Raw genomic sequence first — 16,798 nt, 5'->3', positions numbered from 1 at the left:
GCAGCTATGCTCACCACTACACCACCGACGCAGGCGAGGGGCTGGAAAGGGGGCGAACGGGTGCCAGGCTGGGCTCGGCAGCCAGTGACCCACCCACGCCCTGGGTTTCCGAGCTCTGGACGGCACAGAGAAAGGGCAGGTGCCACTCATCACGATCACTGTCACAGTTACCAGGTGCCAGACAGTCTTCTGAACACTTTGTTACGTCATTAAATCCTCCTGAGGATTCAGAGGAGATAATGATCTGCATCGTCACTTTCAACGTAAGAAAACTACTCAGGAAAGCAGGCGCGCGGCGGGCCCCTGGGGCTGCTGCTGGTCGGCAAGTCCTTCCCTTTGTTGTGGGCAGAGTGGCCCCTGTCCTCTGGAGAGCTGTTGCTCCCCACTCCCTGTGGATTCTGGTCGGGCTGCTGCTGCCCCACGGGATGGGGGCCTGACCCTGCGTGAGCCAGTGAGAGCTCCTTCCCCTAGGCACAACCTGTGGGGACGTGGCGGCCATGTCTCCACCGCAGGGAAACGCCGAGTTCCTGGATCTTGCTGCTCTCCCGCTCTGTCTGGTCACACAGGCTAGTCAAGCCCCCTCACTCATTTTGGTACCTGTGACCTGGGGTCCTGCCTCCGGCCACTCAGAGTGCCGACCCATACGGCTAGATTCGCGGTTCCCGACTCCAGGCTGCGGACCACTGCTGGCCCGGCTGCACCAGAAGCCAGGGGCAGAGGACGAGAGGATGCCCGGGGTCATGTGTTAAGCTGAGGATTCAGCTGAGCGGGGAGGGTGGAGGGTGACGAGGAGTCTTTGCTTTGACAAAGCGCAAGCAGGCTGGACTAGGTGGCCTCCAAGATCCTGGCTAGAGCTAAGAAGTAATACCTTGGGTATGAGGTGGATTAATATTCCAGCTCCCTGAGAATGCTTAACATCAACCAGAAACAGGCAGCTTTATGGTTAGTTTTCGTGAGCTCCTAATCCCCTGAAAAAGCACCACAAAACATAAAAAATGCTAACTGTGAAGAAAAACTGATCACTTGAACTACATTAAAAATTAGAAACTTCTACTTATCAAGAGACATTATCAAGAAAATGATAAGGCATGCCACGGAGTAGGGGGAAGATACCTGTAGGGTATACATCTGAGAAAGACTTGAATCCAAAATATATAAAGAACTTTTACAAATCAGTAAGCACCAAAAACCCAATGGGGGAAATAATGTGAACAGGCTCATCACAAAAGAGGATATCCAAGAGGCCAATAAGTGACAAGAAGTTCTCCATTAGTCTTCAGGGAAACACAAATTAAAACCACAAGGTGGTACCACCACACACCTGCCAGAATGGCTTCTAAAAGCAAAGACTGACGATACCAGGCGCTGGTGAGGACATGAGCCACCGGATCTCTCAGACGCGGCTGAGAGAGTGGACACTGAAGCAGTGTCAGAAATATCTACTAAAGCTAAACTATGTATGGACTCTAATCCAGCAATTCTTAGGTATGTATCTAAGAGAAACATACCCATATGTTCACGTAATAGTGCCAGACTGAAAATAACCCAAGTGCCCATCAGGAGCAGAATGGGTCAATGAATCATGGTATCTTCACACAGTGGAATACTCTCCAGAAACGTGAACTACTGCACATCTAACATGGATGAACCTCACAAACCTAAAGCGGATCAAAAGAAGCCAGCCTTTATAAGAGTATGAATTGTGGGTTTCAATTTATATCAAGTTCAAAACCAGGTAAAACAAACCTATAGTGTTAGAAGTCAGGACAGTAGCTACTCTGGGGAGGAGGAGAGGTCCTAACTGGGAGGAGACATGAAAGGGACCTCTGGGTGCTGGAAATGCTGTACTTCTTGATTGGAGTGCTGGGTGTAGATAATTCGTGAAAATGAACTGAGTGGTAGTACACCTATGATTTGTGCACGGTTAGATAGTATGTTGTTCTTCAATGAAAAATTTACATTGAAAAAGGCATCACAGGCATCACGGCTTGGAGGGAGGCAAGACTGCCATATTGCCCTGATCGGGAGAAGGAAAGAAGACAGATCTGGGGCAGCACTGAAGTGAAACGGTATGTGGTTAAGAAAGAAAGAGGGTTTTGCCGGAGAGATGGCAGAAAAAGCAAAAAGAGCAGCAAACAAGTCAGAACTCCTGGGGACGGAGCGGTTCCTAAGACACATTCTCCTTTGAAGCCACACGAAGGGCTGTTCTTCCTTCACGGGGAGGGAGTGGATATGCAGGCAGCAGTCTGGGGCACAGGGTCCCCTCTGCAGCATGAGTTTACTGACGACAAGGCTGAGGGTGAACTAGAAACAGGAGCGCCATTACTGACTAAGGCAGCAGCTCTCTGGGGGAGCACAACAAGGAGGCTCAGATGGCTCCACGTTCAGGAAACCCGTCCCGCCTGAGAGCTGGAGCTGGGGTGCATGGCCCAGGAAATGGAGGACAAAACACTGAGCTCATGGGAAAGCAGCTTCTGAGAGGAAAGAGAAGCAAGGCTCAAAACAGACAGCATGGGACACTCGGCAGGGGACCGGAGAGAAATGAGCGAAGACCCTGGAGTGCACCTGAAATCCATCCCAGCTCAGCTTCAGAGAGAGAGGCCAACGTGGATGGTGCAAGCAACTGCGATGAACTGGAAGGTAGAACAAATCATCTGGGAGAAGAAGGGGGGGGTGAGACATGTTCTCAAGAGCAGTCGAGGGTGCCTGGGTGGCTCAGTTGGTTAAGCAACTGCCTTCGGCTCAGGTCATGATCCTGGAGTCCCGGGATCGAGTCCCGCATTGGGCTCCCTGCTCGGCAGGGAGTCTGCTTCTCCCTCTGACCCTCTTCCCTCTCGTGCTCTCTATCTCTCATTCTCTCTCTCTCAAATAAATAAATAAAATCTTTAAAAAAAAAAAAAAAAGAGCAGTTGAAATGGAGATTTAGACCCAGAAAGACATTCACTGTCCAAGTGCCAGGCAGTTCCAATGAGATTATGTCATCTAAATATAGACCGGAAGTAGGCCAGGATCATGGACAGGCAGGAGGCTGGAGGCCGGGTCCAGAAGGCAGGCAGGAAAGGACGTGCAGATTTACTCAGTGTTTCACTTCTGCATGGGAGACGGCGGCAGCCAGTGGCATGAGAGCCCTAGCAGAGGAGGTGGCAGCGGCCACATCAGGATGGGTCTTGGTGGGGATTTTCTGTGGGTTAACACCCCTGGGTGGAAGGGAGACACTGTGAGAGGGCACAGCTTCACTCGCATGAGGGCTGAGGAAAAGCAGAGTCCAGACTGGAAACGGGGCAGTTTTCCCAAAAGGCTTCCACCACCCAGTCTGGAAGACAACCAAGACACTCCGCTCTGGGGTCTCTGGATGGCAACACAGCAGCCCCACGGAGCATGCAGCATGACCCAGGACTTGGAGTAAGGGCGCTCCTGGGAGTTGAAGCTGCAAACTTTTGAAGGAAGTTCCATTCTCCACTTCGGATCCTGAGTGCTGCTTCGGTTACAAAGCACCCTTCCCCATGGACCGTGTGTACTTCATGTGGGCTTGTGCTCGCCTTCTGAGGCTCAATTCAGCGCCAGGTTTCTCCCAGGTGAGGGTCCTCGGAGGCGGAACCATTGTACAGGCTGGGACAGGAGCCCTCCTTTTATGTGGAAGCAGCAGCTCGTCTGGATGGCCTTTCACAAACTGCACATGATAGAGACCTTCTCTACATTTTTCGGAAGACAGGGGCAGGATGTGTGTGTGCTTGTGTGTGTGTGTGTTCTTCATGGCTACCTGCTAAAGGAAACCACTGTGGGGAGAGAGAGGAGAACCCCCCCAGAGGCCCCTGAGAAAACCTGAGCTGAAACGATACCAGGATAAAGAAAAGAGCTTCCGAAGAAACATTTTACGATGGGTGAACAGGACACACTCTAGAACTGCTGTTCCAGAAGGAGTTCAGAAGCACCTTTAAAACCAAGGACACCCTTGTGTGTGTCCTGGCTCAGACGCAGCCCTCCCCCAAGGAGGGAGGAGGATGGGATGACTTTTAGGGGACAATTCTTGCCACTGTTTTGTTCAGACGCTGTATCAGGATAGCCGTCAGCTACCTGCTAATTAACTAAGCTGTCTGACTTACAAGGTCAAAACTTCATTAGTTTCCTGACATCCTTAGGTAAAGTATAAACAGCTCCAGACAATACTGCCGATTCCATCCGGAAAACCTCTCAAGCTTCAGAAGGAAATCCACGATCAAGTTCTTAGCCACTGGCAACGGTTCTTGACAGTCACCCCCAGCCGTGCAGGCTGCCTGAGCCATGGGCTTGGGGAGCTGATGCTTCTTAGGTGTGGAGACTACAAGAAAGTGCTTTTAATCTGAGGCTGGGAAGAACAGAGCAGGTGCCAGCACCCATGCCATGGGGAGTCCAAGGCACGCGGTGCGGTGGGCACAGAATGAGCTTTCCCGCCAGTCCATTCTTGAGTCCTTAGCCCGTCCACAGGGGCTTCTAGGTGCAAGGTGAATGGCTGGTTCTGTGGGAGGAGGCCTGCTTGGGTCACACGGCCTCCCCTGGCCAAGTTCATCTGGGACCTCTAAAGCAAGCAGATCCTTGGCCTTCTTCCAGTTCCCTGTCACAGGGATCCACGAGGACCCCTGACACATGAAGACGTTTTCCTCTGAGGCTCCTCAGACCTCAGCACACACCGCGCAGGGCTCCCTCTGGCCAGCACTTCCTCTTTCCACCCCCACCTCCCCCAGTAGGACCTAATTAATCCCAGCCTTGCCTAACAAGGCCCACCACATGTGGTTCCCATCTTCCAGAAGAAAATACGCCCTTCTCGCAGGGAGTGCCAGCGTGTGTAACAGTGGGTCCTACAGGGACATCGTGGAGACTGCCCGGAGGAGGAGAGCAAAGCCACTGGCCTGCCTCCAGGTCCCCAGCCCTCCCGGGCACTCCCAGGTCACAGATGTTTCTGTGAGGTGCTGGGACGTGGCACCTTTTCATGGGTTAGGAGACAGTGGAAACAGACCAGGTTGGGCTCTCTGGGCCGCCTGAATTTTGCCCTCCCCAAGGACATCTTTGTATTTTACCTTCAGGGCTAGACTTCTCCTCTCAATCTCTGGCGTATCAGATTGTGCCTCCCTGCCGGTCACGTTCTCCACGTTGTTTCCAGTTAGATCAAAGCCAAGAGCTGGTTATGCAAAAGAGCTTCTGCCACATACTCTCTTTGCTGTCCTGCATCTCAACAAAAGCACCCCAGCCCCCCTGGTCTCTGGGGAAAGAATGACTGTGGAAACCTCCAGAAGATGCACACAGGAGTCGGGCAGCCTTACTTCAAGTCAGCAAGAAGAGAAGCTTCTGAGACGGAAGTAAGAAATTCCTTGGAAGAATTCCTCCAATCCTGTTCAATGTCCTGTCTCCTTCCCCTCAGCTGGGGACCCAATCAATATGGCTTCAGATGAACAAAAGGTCAAACCCCACCTGCATTCTGGGTCCCTTCTAGCCGACAGACTTCGGCTGGCGCATGTTTGTCAAAGCAGATTATTTTTATTCGGAGCAAATGAACGCATCCCATTAAAGGGGAGAGTAAAAACCAGGAGGGCCTCTTAGAAGCTCTTTCCCGCAGGCGGGGGGCCAGAGGCAAAGTGTGCTATTCTAAAATGCCATTTGAACCAGGGATCTGGGTCTTGCCCCTTTACTCGCATCCATCTTGCATTAGCATTAGCACAATGGGCTTGGGGGGGCCCGGCCAATGCCCCCTGGCACATCACGTGGTGCCTATGAAGACTGTAAGGGGGGTACCTGATGCTGATGAGCTCCGGAGGCTGGGAAGGACTGGGAGGACACAGAGTGAGAAGGAGAGTGGGGGGGGGAGGGAGGGGAGGGGGGAGGGTCAGCCAGTGTGGCCCCGGACGACAGCCTGTTTCACAGGTGGACCATACGAAGACAGCAAAGTGGAATTTCCCAGTTACCGCGTGAAAGAAAGACCACTGCTTCCCTTGAGGCCCTCCCCGTGATGCAATTAAGAACAAGTCCAGTTTCCAGTGGCTTCCTAGGCCCTGGCTTTCCTGCCCCACCACCCACCTCGGCAGCCAATCAACCTCCTCCCCCTCTCCCCTCCCAAGCACAGGGCTCTTTTGCAAACCCGGGGGTGGGGTGGGGTGGGGTAAGGCAAGGGCAGGACCAGCAGGGGTAAGTCGTAGGGACTGTGTGAAATTTGCTGAACTGGAGAGGTTGCCATGCCCATGTGTATCAGAGGTGAGGGGTGGACCAAAATGAACAGGAAGCTTTATCTCGGGGCTTCTCTGGGTTCAGGTCTCATGGAAGAAGACGCAGGACTGTCTCCTGCTCTTCCACTTGGGCCCCTGGCCCGGCCTCTTCAAACGCTCTCATCTTAGGGGCACCTGTGTCCCCGGGAAGGGTGCTCAGGACCTCCTCCACCATCGGCTGGGCTGGCTGGGGTTGGAGCCTTTGAGTTCACAGCAGGCACTCATTAAAAAGAAAGCATTCTCTGGCAAGTCCTCTCTGCAAGGCAGCAGGGAGGAAGAGGAGGGGGGGAGAAGCACAGTTGGTTAAGCCAAAGGATGGCTGGCCCGAGGGCCATCTTGGCGGGCGGAGTGGGGTGTCCCGAGACGCGCTCACTTCCCAGCACAGAAGCAGGCCTTGTAAGGATCCCAGCTGTTGGATCACGCTGCAGTTCATATCAGTTTATCAAAGAGGCTGCGTTTTCTCCCTCCTCTTCCTTTCTACGGAGTATAAGCGGCCCGGTTCATGGGAAAACAGCCCTGCGCTTGTTCTGCTGCATTGGCATGGAGGGCGGGAAGAGGCCGGAGGAGGGAAACGTACACCAACACCTACTTGGGGCAGAATTGTTTGAACGGGGCTGGGGCCGGGCCGCTGGTGGGTGCCCGAGGTGCTGGGGCTGCAGGCCTGGCGCACCAGGGCCAGCTCTCGGCACAGAAGGTTGAACTATTTCGGCCTCTCTGGAGTCTGGTTTCCTGTCTTCACAGACCGCCATGGGAGGCTGAGGCCACGTCATGAGGCGGAACAAGAGCTCCCCGTTATGAAGCTGTGCGGAGAGCGACGGTGTGCAGTCTTATGTAACCCTCTCTGCAAAACGACGCGGCAGGCAGTACTACAGAAACAGGTCACGCGGACCAAAAGTGGAGGATCTGGGATTCGAACCCAAGTCTCTTTGACTCCAGAAGTTCCAATCTTAATCTGGGTCCCGAGGACGTGTGGGAGGCCCATGTGTCCCGTTCCCGTGGAGTCCAGGGAAGGGGGAGAGGTGTGGGCAGGGCTGAGGGATGCCCGGCCCCCTCTGGCACCCCCACCCCACGTCCCCTCCCTCCACATGTGGGCTCAGCTTCTGGTCCTGCAGCTGAGATGAGGCTCTGGAGCCTCCGGCTCCCCCAAGTTCACCACACGGCTAAACTGTTACGTCCACCAGATAACAAGGTCCCATGGCACAGAGGAGGTCTGACCCACCCAGGGGCCTGAAGGGGGAGGCTCGGGGTCCCCACTCCCCCCCCGCCCCATGGAGGGGCAGCCTGGGAAAGCTGCGTGTGGGAGAGGAAACACTCCAGGGTCCTGAGGGAAATCATGCATCTTGCTCAACGCCAAGACGCCCACCAGATGTTTGTCTTCAACAACTCGGGCTGCTTTTGTCCTCTGGACGGCAACCCCTTCTGCTCCCTGAGCTAAACGCACTACTGTAGAAACAATGGCTGTTCACTTGTTCATTTAACACCTGAAGGAGAGGCTTAAATCACTCTGTGCTTCTTATCTGGCCCATGGCTTCATCTCAGCAGTCTGCATGGACCATTACTATGCTTTTCTTTAAAGCCGTCAGCAAAAATTAAGGAAATGAAATGAGAAGCGGACAGGCAGGCTGACGTTCCCGACAGCTTGTCCCCAGCAAACTTCGAGGAAGGGCTCACTCCCCTGTCTGATCACAGGAAGGAGGAGGAGAGCACATGTCTTTCAAGGCCTCCTCCACGTCTGATGCTGTGCTTTGTGCACCCAGAGCCTAGGCCGGCTGGCGGGCTGGGACTGTGACGCGGGCTGGTCAGTGGCAGCCGGGCACGCTGGCTCAGAGCCCGTGCTGCCCAGAGGAAGCAGGTGCTGGTGCTGCTTCTGGGGGGGCGGGGGGCAGGCTGGACAAATGACGCCAAGGACCGGGGGGGGGATACAAGTGTGAGGGGCTCAGCCCCAAGGTTGCTACCACTCCAGCCCACTGGGTTCCTGTGCTAGTGCCCGGGTCGCAGGCTGTGCAGGGCCCCTCAAGGCACCTGGCCTCTGCACTCCCCCACAGAATGGATGAAGTGGCAGGCGCGGAATTAGCAGAGTGCAAGGGTCTGCAGCTCAGCTCCCATCAAGCCTGGCAGGTATAGGGCTTCCTCTCATTTCCCTTCCACAAAATGAGGATGCCTGTCAGCCCAGGCCGCTAGGAAGACACTAGGCAAAGCAAGGAAAGCCTCACCACCCTGGAGGCTGTAAATGGGAATATGGCAGTGGCCGCCAGGCCCCCAGCTTCACGGAGCCCAGGGCCCCTGAGCCAGTGGAGGGGGGACGCCCACGCATGCCCTCGCTGCCCACACTTCTGCTTGGTGCAGTCTGGGGATGCTGCTGACGGCTCTGAGCACCCTCTCCCCGAGCCCCTGATGGGGCATGTGAGGCTCCTGTAGGATGGAAAAACCCATTAGAGTCCGGTTCTCTGGAGGGAAACTAGTTACAAATGCCTTCTTCGAAGGCCTCTCTCTCCACTGGTTCCTGAAAGGCTTCCAGGCCAAGGGGGGCTCGTCAAGAGAACTGACATGTCTGCAGTGTGGAAAACCATGTAAAGTAAACTGTCACTCATATGGGGAAAGACTGTCACTCTCCTGATGGGGGGGTCTCCTGTACCACCTCTACTCTCCACTTCAATCCCACTGACTGTCCACCTTGATGTGAAGCAAAACGGGAAGGCCTCCCCTTCTGGCCGAGCAGGCTAAGAATCCACTTCTGTCCCTGTGTAACTGTGGCACTCGCACCTGGGAGGATTTTGCTCCCAGTGGTATGTGGCCCTGTCTGGAAACATTTCTGACAGTACCCGCCGGGAGGGTGGGGCTGCTGCTCCACATCCCCCAGCACACAGGACGGGCCCGACCACCAAGGACTATCCAGCCCCAACGCCTACGGTGCCGAGCTCGAGAAACCCTGCTCTCCATGACCTCAGAAGAGCAGGAGGGCCGCGACAGCCTCCCACAACCACAGGGACACCTTTTGGTGGTCTGGCCCATCAGAAGCCCATTCCTCCCGACGGGCAGAAACTTCGTGGGCCTGCTATTTGTCCTTCAGGCCAGTCCTACAACTCAGTCCTTTGACCCCACGCCCTCAACTCCACCCTCAGCCCTGAAGCGAGGGCCCCGGGAGGCAGCTCTGGATGAAGTGGCCGGGCAGGCTCCTGGCATGGCTCCTGGCAGACCCGTGTGGAACTCATCTCCCCTCCCTGCCTCCTGCCACCTGCTTTTGCTTCTTCCCACCTCCAGGTCCTCCTCAGCCTCCTTTCCTGGCTCCTCCTTCCTTCCCCAGCCATTACACCCTGGGGCTCCCTGGGGCTCAGCCTCAGGCCCCTTCCCTACCCCCTCTGCCCCTCTTATCACTGACCATTCTTATTCCCTAGGCATGAAAGCTCCATAAGGACAGAACCATCCAGAGCAGTACTTGGCAGAGTCAGTACTCAGTAAAACCATCTGCTGAATGAATGAGTGAATGAATGAAGGACTATGCTGTCCATTTCCACATTTCTATCCTGGGCATAAGTCCCTCTTTTGAGAGTCAGGGGTAGCAACCTGCTTCATCATCTCTCCTTTGATGTTACCAAAGCAATTTAAACTCAAACATGGGACCCTCCTCCCTCCCGGCTTCTCCTCTAGAGCTCCCATTGCAGGTACTGCCACCACCATCCAGAGTCCTGAGTGTCACTCCTGACAGCCTGTCCCCTGAGGCCCTCATGTAATTGGTCACTAATCAATGATACATGTTACAAATTACGGAATGCTGGTTGCTTCCTCCCATCCCCCTCCCAAGCAGCCACCATCTTCCACTTGGACAAGAGCCTCCCAGATGGCCTCCCACACATCTACCTTGCTCTCTCCACCCACCCCTTCTCCTCAGCAGCATAGGAATCTTTAAAAACACAAATCTGGTCATACTGTCCCCCGACCCAAGCCCCTTCAGTGACTCCTCCTGGCCTCGGGGAGAGGCCTCCAACCTTGGCGTGGCCAGCAAGGCTGGGCCCCTCTCCCCCTTGCCCTCTGGATCACAGCAAAATGAACACGCCACGCTCTTTGCTGACTTGAAGACTCTGTACAGGTCGGACCCTCTGCCAGCAATCCTCCTTCAACCCCCAGACCCCGCAGATAGCCTCAAGAGCCTTCCCGACCCCACGGACCACACTGGTCTAGTCAGCTCCCCGAGCACCCTGGACAGCTTTTGTACCCTGTCACCCCAGAGGTGCTTATTTCATGGGACAGGGTGAAAGCCCTTGGTGACTAAAAGGAAGCCAGGGCTGAGAACCATTGCCACAGAGCATTGGAGGCCACCCAGACCATTCCAGAAAACTTCTCTGCCTGGCTTTGTGGGGGAGCCTGGAGAAATCTGTGCCCCATCTAGATTTCGGTGACTTGAAGGTCACTCTTGTGGTGACCCTGGCTCCTTGGAGCTGAGGAGGAGGCAAAGGGCCAGACCTGGCTATGCTGTTGGTGACAGGAGTTCTAGAGGCCAAGAGGGGCTGGGGTCCTGGGACTGTCCAAGGCCGGGCTCATAGGACTCAAGATCCCAGCTCTGCCAGAGCGACTGCTGCCACCAACCTTGGCCAAACCCCGTGCTGGCGGCTGGACACCTGAGCACAGCCCCGCTTCGTGTTCCATCTGGCTCACCTACTTCCTTCCCCAAAGACGCCAACAAGGGCATACTGACAGGACACTTAACCTCAAGGGAAAACCTTGAGACACAAGTGAAAAAGTCATTCGTCCGTTCGAGAAATGGCGACATTGACCTATCTCAGGTTGGCAGCAACAGTAGCCTGGTGTGAAGGGGGCAGGGGGCTCCTTTGTTTCTTTAAAAATAAATGCAAAGGAAAAGGAGAGGAGAGAAGGGGAGGAGAAAATGGCTGCTTGGAGCCCTGGCACGTTGTGAAGTGGAAAAGTGTGGCTGTGTGGGGAAGAGAAGGTGCGCCGAGCCTGACCTGATGATGAAAGCGCCTCTGGCCTCCAGGAGTTTGCGTTCACTGCTGAACCTCTTGAGAAGGTTGATCATGAACTTATAAAAGTAGGAGTTCATGGTGGGGGTGGAAGGAGAACATTCTAAGCCTTTGGTACCTGCAGAAAAACGGACAGAGCTGGGATTTACTCTATGGTCCACAGGATGGTGGGACCCCCACAGAACATACGCAATCATAAACTCCAGAAAGGTGGTGGTGGTGGGGTCTGTGTGGAACAAGGTGAGGGAAAATCTTCAATCCAGGGCCTCGGGTCAAGGGCAAAAAAGCAAGGACTATACAAGTACGTGCAAGCAAATACAACTGCTTACTGCACAAATCCCCACTTACCTGTCCACCTCTCCAGCCAGCCCCCAATTACTTAGTGAACACCCATTTGTGAGACCGCTGCTATGTGCTAGGAATTTTTTATAAAACAAACCTATACCTATCATCCCAATAAATAAAAACACACTTGAGCTTCATTTTGGCTGGTTAAGGACAGATGACATGTCAAAGAGAAGAAAAGGGTAAAATAGGCATACAACCTTGACAGTCAACAAAACCCACATTCCTTTCCCAATGGTGCTCAAGACGAGGGAAACTATGCACACCTCTGCTGGATTAAAGACAGCGCACCCTGACAAAATGTTACCAAGGGCTTTAATCTTTACTCGACGTTTTTACTATTTTTTTTAAAAGATTGTATTTATGTATTTGAGAGAGAGAGAGAGAGCAAGAGAGCACAAGCAGAGGGAGCAGCAGAGAGAGAGGGAGAAGCAGGCTCTCAGCGCAGGGCTTGATCCCAGGACCCTGGGATCATGACCTGAGCCGAAGGCAGACGCTTAACCGACTGAGCCACCCAGGCACCCCACAATGTTTTTAAATCAGACATTCTTCTTCAGGTGGAAATGCTCTTTTAGACTAGTACTCTAAAGATTTTCAAAGCCCAGAGTTGGCTTTAGAACCAGAAGCATATTCGGAGTATCCCTCTGATATGCACCCCAGCTGAAAATACACCGAGGGCCACATACAGTCCCCCTCCCAGCCTCACCCCAGCACATGCTCTCCTCCGCAAGGTACCGGGCATGGAGAGGATGACAGCAGGGCTGAAGGAATGCCTAGTTGATCGCCATGTAGTATATTCATACACCCCATGCAATCTCTTTGGTTTTTCTTCGTCACACATGCTGACCCCAACGGCATTGCTGGAAAGAGGTGTTAGGGATGGTAGGAATCCTCACTCCCTCTGCCCGAGGCACCAACAGGGCACAAAACGCACACACGACTTGAGATACCATTCACATATCATAGAGTTCACCCTTTTAAAGTGTACAATTCAGTGGTGTCCCGTATATTCATAAGATTGTGCACCGATCACCACTAATTCCAAAACATCACCCAAAAAGAAACCTCGTTACCCATTAGCTGCCATTCCCCATTACCCCCTCCACCAGCTCCTGACAATCATTAATCTACTTTCTGTCTCTGTGGATTTGCTTATTCTGGAAATTTTGTATTAATGAATCATACAGTATGTGGCTTCTTTCACTTGGCATATTTTCAAGGTTCATCCATATTGTAGTATGTATGCATTTTGTATTCCTTTTTTTTTTTTTTTTGATTGAATAATACTCCACTGTATGGATATACCATGTTTTAACCATTCATCCATTGCTGGACATTTGGTTGTTTCCACTTTTTGGCTATTAAGAATAATGCCTCAAAGGCATCCAAATTGGCAAAGAGGAAGTCAAACTCTCACTCTTTGCAGATGATATGATACTGTATGTGGAAAACCCAAAAGACTCCACCCCAAAACTGCTAGAACTCATACAGGAATTCAGTCAAGTAGCAGGCTATAAAATCAATGCACAGAAATCAGTGGCATTCCTATACACCAACAACAAGACAGAAGAGAGACAAATCAAGGAGTCGATCCCATTTACAATTGCACCCAAAACCATAAGATACCTAGGAATAAATTTAACCAAAGAGGCAAAGGATCTGTACTCAGAAAACTATAAAATACTCATGAAAGAAATTGAAGAAGACACAAAGAAATGGAAAAACGTTCCATGCTCATGGATTGGGAGAACCAACATTGTGAAGATGTCAATGCTACCTAGAGCAATCTACACATTCAATGCAATCCCCATCAAAATACCGTCCACTTTTTTCAAAGAAATGGAACAAATAATCCTAAAATTTGTATGGAACCAGAAGAGACCCCGAATAGCCAGAGGAATATTGAAAAAGAAAAGCAAAGCTGGCGGCATCACAATTCCAGACTTCCAGCTCTATTACAAAGCTGTCATCATCAAGACAGTATGGTACTAGCACAAAAACAGACACATCGATCAATGGAACAGAATAGAGAGCCCAGAAATGGACCCTCAACTCTATGGTCAACTTATCTTTGACAAAGCAGGAAAGAATGTCCAATGGAAAAAAGACAGTCTCTTCAACAAATGGTGTTGGGAAAATTGGGCAGCCACATGCAGAAGAATTTAACTGGACCATTTCCTCACACCACACACAAAAATAGACTCCAAATGGTTGAAAGACCTAAACGTGAGACAGGAGTCCATCAAAATCCTAAAGGAGAACACAGGAAGCAACCTCTTCGACCTCGGCTGCAGCAACTTCTTCCTAGAAACATCGCCAAAGGCACGGGAAGCCAGGGCAAAAATGAACTATTGGGATTTCATCAAGATAAAAAGCTTTTGCATAGCAAAAGAAACAGTCCACAAAACCAAAAGACAACCGACAGAATGGGAGAAAATATTTGCAAATGACATATCAGATAAAGGGCTAGTATCCAAAATCTATAAAGAACTTATCAAACTCAACACCCAAAGAACAAATGATCCAATCAAGAAATGGGCAGAAGACATGAACAGACATTTTTCCAAAGAAGACATCCAAATGGCCAACAGACACATGAAAAAGTGCTCAACATCACTCGGCATCAGGGAAATCCAAATCAAAACCTCAATGAGATACCACCTCACACCAGTCAGAATGGCTAAAATTAACAAGTCAGGGAACGACAGATGTTGGCGGGGATGTGGAGAAAGGGGAACCCTCCTACACTGTTGGTGGGAATGCAAGCTGGTGCAACCCCTCTGGAAAACAGTATGGAGGTTCCTCAAACAGTTGAAATTAGAGCTACCATTCGATCCAGCAATTGCACTACTGGGTATTTACCACAAAGATACAAATGTAGGGACCCGAAGGGGTACGTGCACCCCAATGTTTATAGCAGCAATGTCCACAATAGCCAAACTGTGGAAAGAGCCAAGATGTCCATCGACAGATGAGTGGATAAAGAAGATGTGGTATATATACACAATGGAATATCATGCAGCCATCAAAAGGAATGAGATCTTGCCATTTGCAACGACGTGGATGGAACTGGAGGGTGTTATGCTGAGTGAAATAAGTCAATCAGAGAAAGACATGTATCATATGACCTCACTGATATGAGGAATTCTTAATCTCAGGAAACAAACGGAGTGTTGCTGGAGTGGTTGGGGGTGGTAGGGATGGGGTGGCTGGGTGATAGACACTGGGGAGGGTATGTGCTATGGTGAGCACTGTGAATTGTGCAAGACTGTTGAATCACAGATCTGTACTTCTGAAACAAAAAAGAAAAAGAAGAAGATAGCAGGAGAGGAAGAATGAAGGGGAGTAAGTCGGAGGGGGAGACGAACCATGAGAGATGATGGACTCAAAAACAAACTGAGGGTTCTAGAGGGGAGGAGGGTAGGGGGATAGGTTAGCCTGGTGATGGGTATTAAAGAGGGCACTTTCTGCATGGAGCACTGGGTGTTATGCACAAACAATGAATCATGGAACACTACATCAAAAACTAATGATGTAATATATGGTGATTAACATAACAATAAAAAAATTAAAAAAAATAATGCCATGGGGTGCCTGGTTGGCTCAGTCGGTAGAGCATGTGACTCTTGATCTTGGGGTCATGAGTTCGAGCCCCAAGTTGGGCGCAGAGCTTACTTAATTAAAAAATTTAAAAAAAAGGAATAATGCTGCTGTGAACATTCACATATGTTTCTGTGTGAACATGTTTTCATTTCTTTTGGTTATATACCCAGGAGTGGAATTTCTGATATGGTTACTCTATGTATAACTTTTGAGAAACTGCCAGGCTGTTTTCCACAATGGCTGTGCATTTTACACTCTCACCATCAGTGTGTGAGACTCCAATTTTCCCACATTCTTGCCAACACTTGTTATTACCTGTCTTTTGATTAGAGCCATCCTTGTGGATGGAAGTAGTATTTCATTATGGGTTTGATTTCCATTTTCCTGATGACTCACGACACTAAGCATCTTTTTATGGGCTTACTGGCTACTTGTAGATCTTTGGAGAAATGTCTATACAAGTCCTTTGCCCATTTTAAAATTGGGTTATTTCCCTTTTTATTGCAGAGCTGTAAGAATTCTAGATACAAGTCTCTTATCAAATATATGATTTGCAGATATTTTCCCCCATTCTTTGGGTTGTTTCTTAACTTTCTCCATGGTGTCCTCCTTTGAAGCACAGAATTTTAAATTCTGATCAAGTTCAATTTATCTTTTTTTTTTTTTTGGTTGCTTGTGCTTTTGGTGCCATATCTAAGAAAGTATTACCTATTCCAAGGTCATGAAGATTTACTGATGGGCTTCCTTCCAAGAGTTGTGTATGTATTTTTTTTTAAATATAGCTCTTATATTTAGGTATCTGATCTATTTTAATTTTTGTATATGGTGTGAGGAAGAAGTCTAAATTCTTTTGCATGTGGATGGATATCTAATTGTCCTAATATAACATGATATCTGCTTGCTTTATTTTTTTACAAGCAGTTTTTTTAAAGTTTATTTATTTATTTAAGTAATCTCTATCCACAGTGTGGGGCTCAAACTCACAACCCTGAGATCAAAAGTCACATGCTCTTCCAACTGAACCAGCCAGGAGCGCCGACGCTTTATTTTTTATATTGTATTTTTTCTAGCTTTATTGAGATAAGATTGACATACAACATTATATAAGCTTAAGGTGTACAGTGTGTTGATTTCATACATGGACACATTACAAAATGATTACCACAGTGCTGTGGAGTCAGCCAATACCTTCCTCACCTCACACAATTACCACTTGTTTTTTTGTGGTGAGAACATTTACGATCTACTCTCTTAGCAACTTTCAAGTACATACTATAGTAGTCTTAACTAGAATCACCGTTCTGTACGTTAGATGCCCAGAACTTTGATTAAACTCTAACTGGAAGTTTGTACCCTTTGACCAATATCTCCCCAACATGGTATCAGAACAGGCAACCAAGAGTTACCATTTACCAGGGACTTCCTACGTGCTATGCGTGTCTAATGCCTTCGCACATAGCATCTAACTAATCCTCAAAATAATCCTTGAAAATATGTGCTCTAACTCTTCTCATTATATAGGTGGAGAAGCTGTGACTTAGGCTGAGGACTATCCAAAGTCCCAGAGCTGAGGAGTGGTGGTGTCTGAGTCCATGCAGCTGGTCTCAGCAGCTCCACCACGCTGCCTATCACTTGGGCGCT

General features: G+C 50.4%; 1 protein-coding gene across 1 annotated transcript in view; it reads right to left on the bottom strand.

The window, feature by feature from the left end:
• Positions 1-16,798, bottom strand: part of VAC14 (VAC14 component of PIKFYVE complex) — a 102,036-nt gene that overhangs the window by 28,137 nt on the left and 57,101 nt on the right. Inside the window, exon 14 of the mRNA XM_028092304.2 lies at positions 11,195-11,327. Coding sequence (XP_027948105.1) covers positions 11,195-11,327 — 133 coding nt within the window. The remainder of the gene's footprint in view (positions 1-11,194; positions 11,328-16,798) is intronic.

This window comes from Eumetopias jubatus, unplaced genomic scaffold (genome assembly GCF_037043125.1).
Source record: "Eumetopias jubatus isolate StellerSeaLion01/CBP00866 unplaced genomic scaffold, mEumJub1_p1.0 scaffold_10, whole genome shotgun sequence".
Lineage (NCBI taxonomy): Eukaryota > Metazoa > Chordata > Mammalia > Carnivora > Otariidae > Eumetopias > Eumetopias jubatus.
The sequence above is the reverse complement of the archived record's forward strand: the minus strand, read 5'-3'. Positions and strand labels throughout refer to the sequence as shown.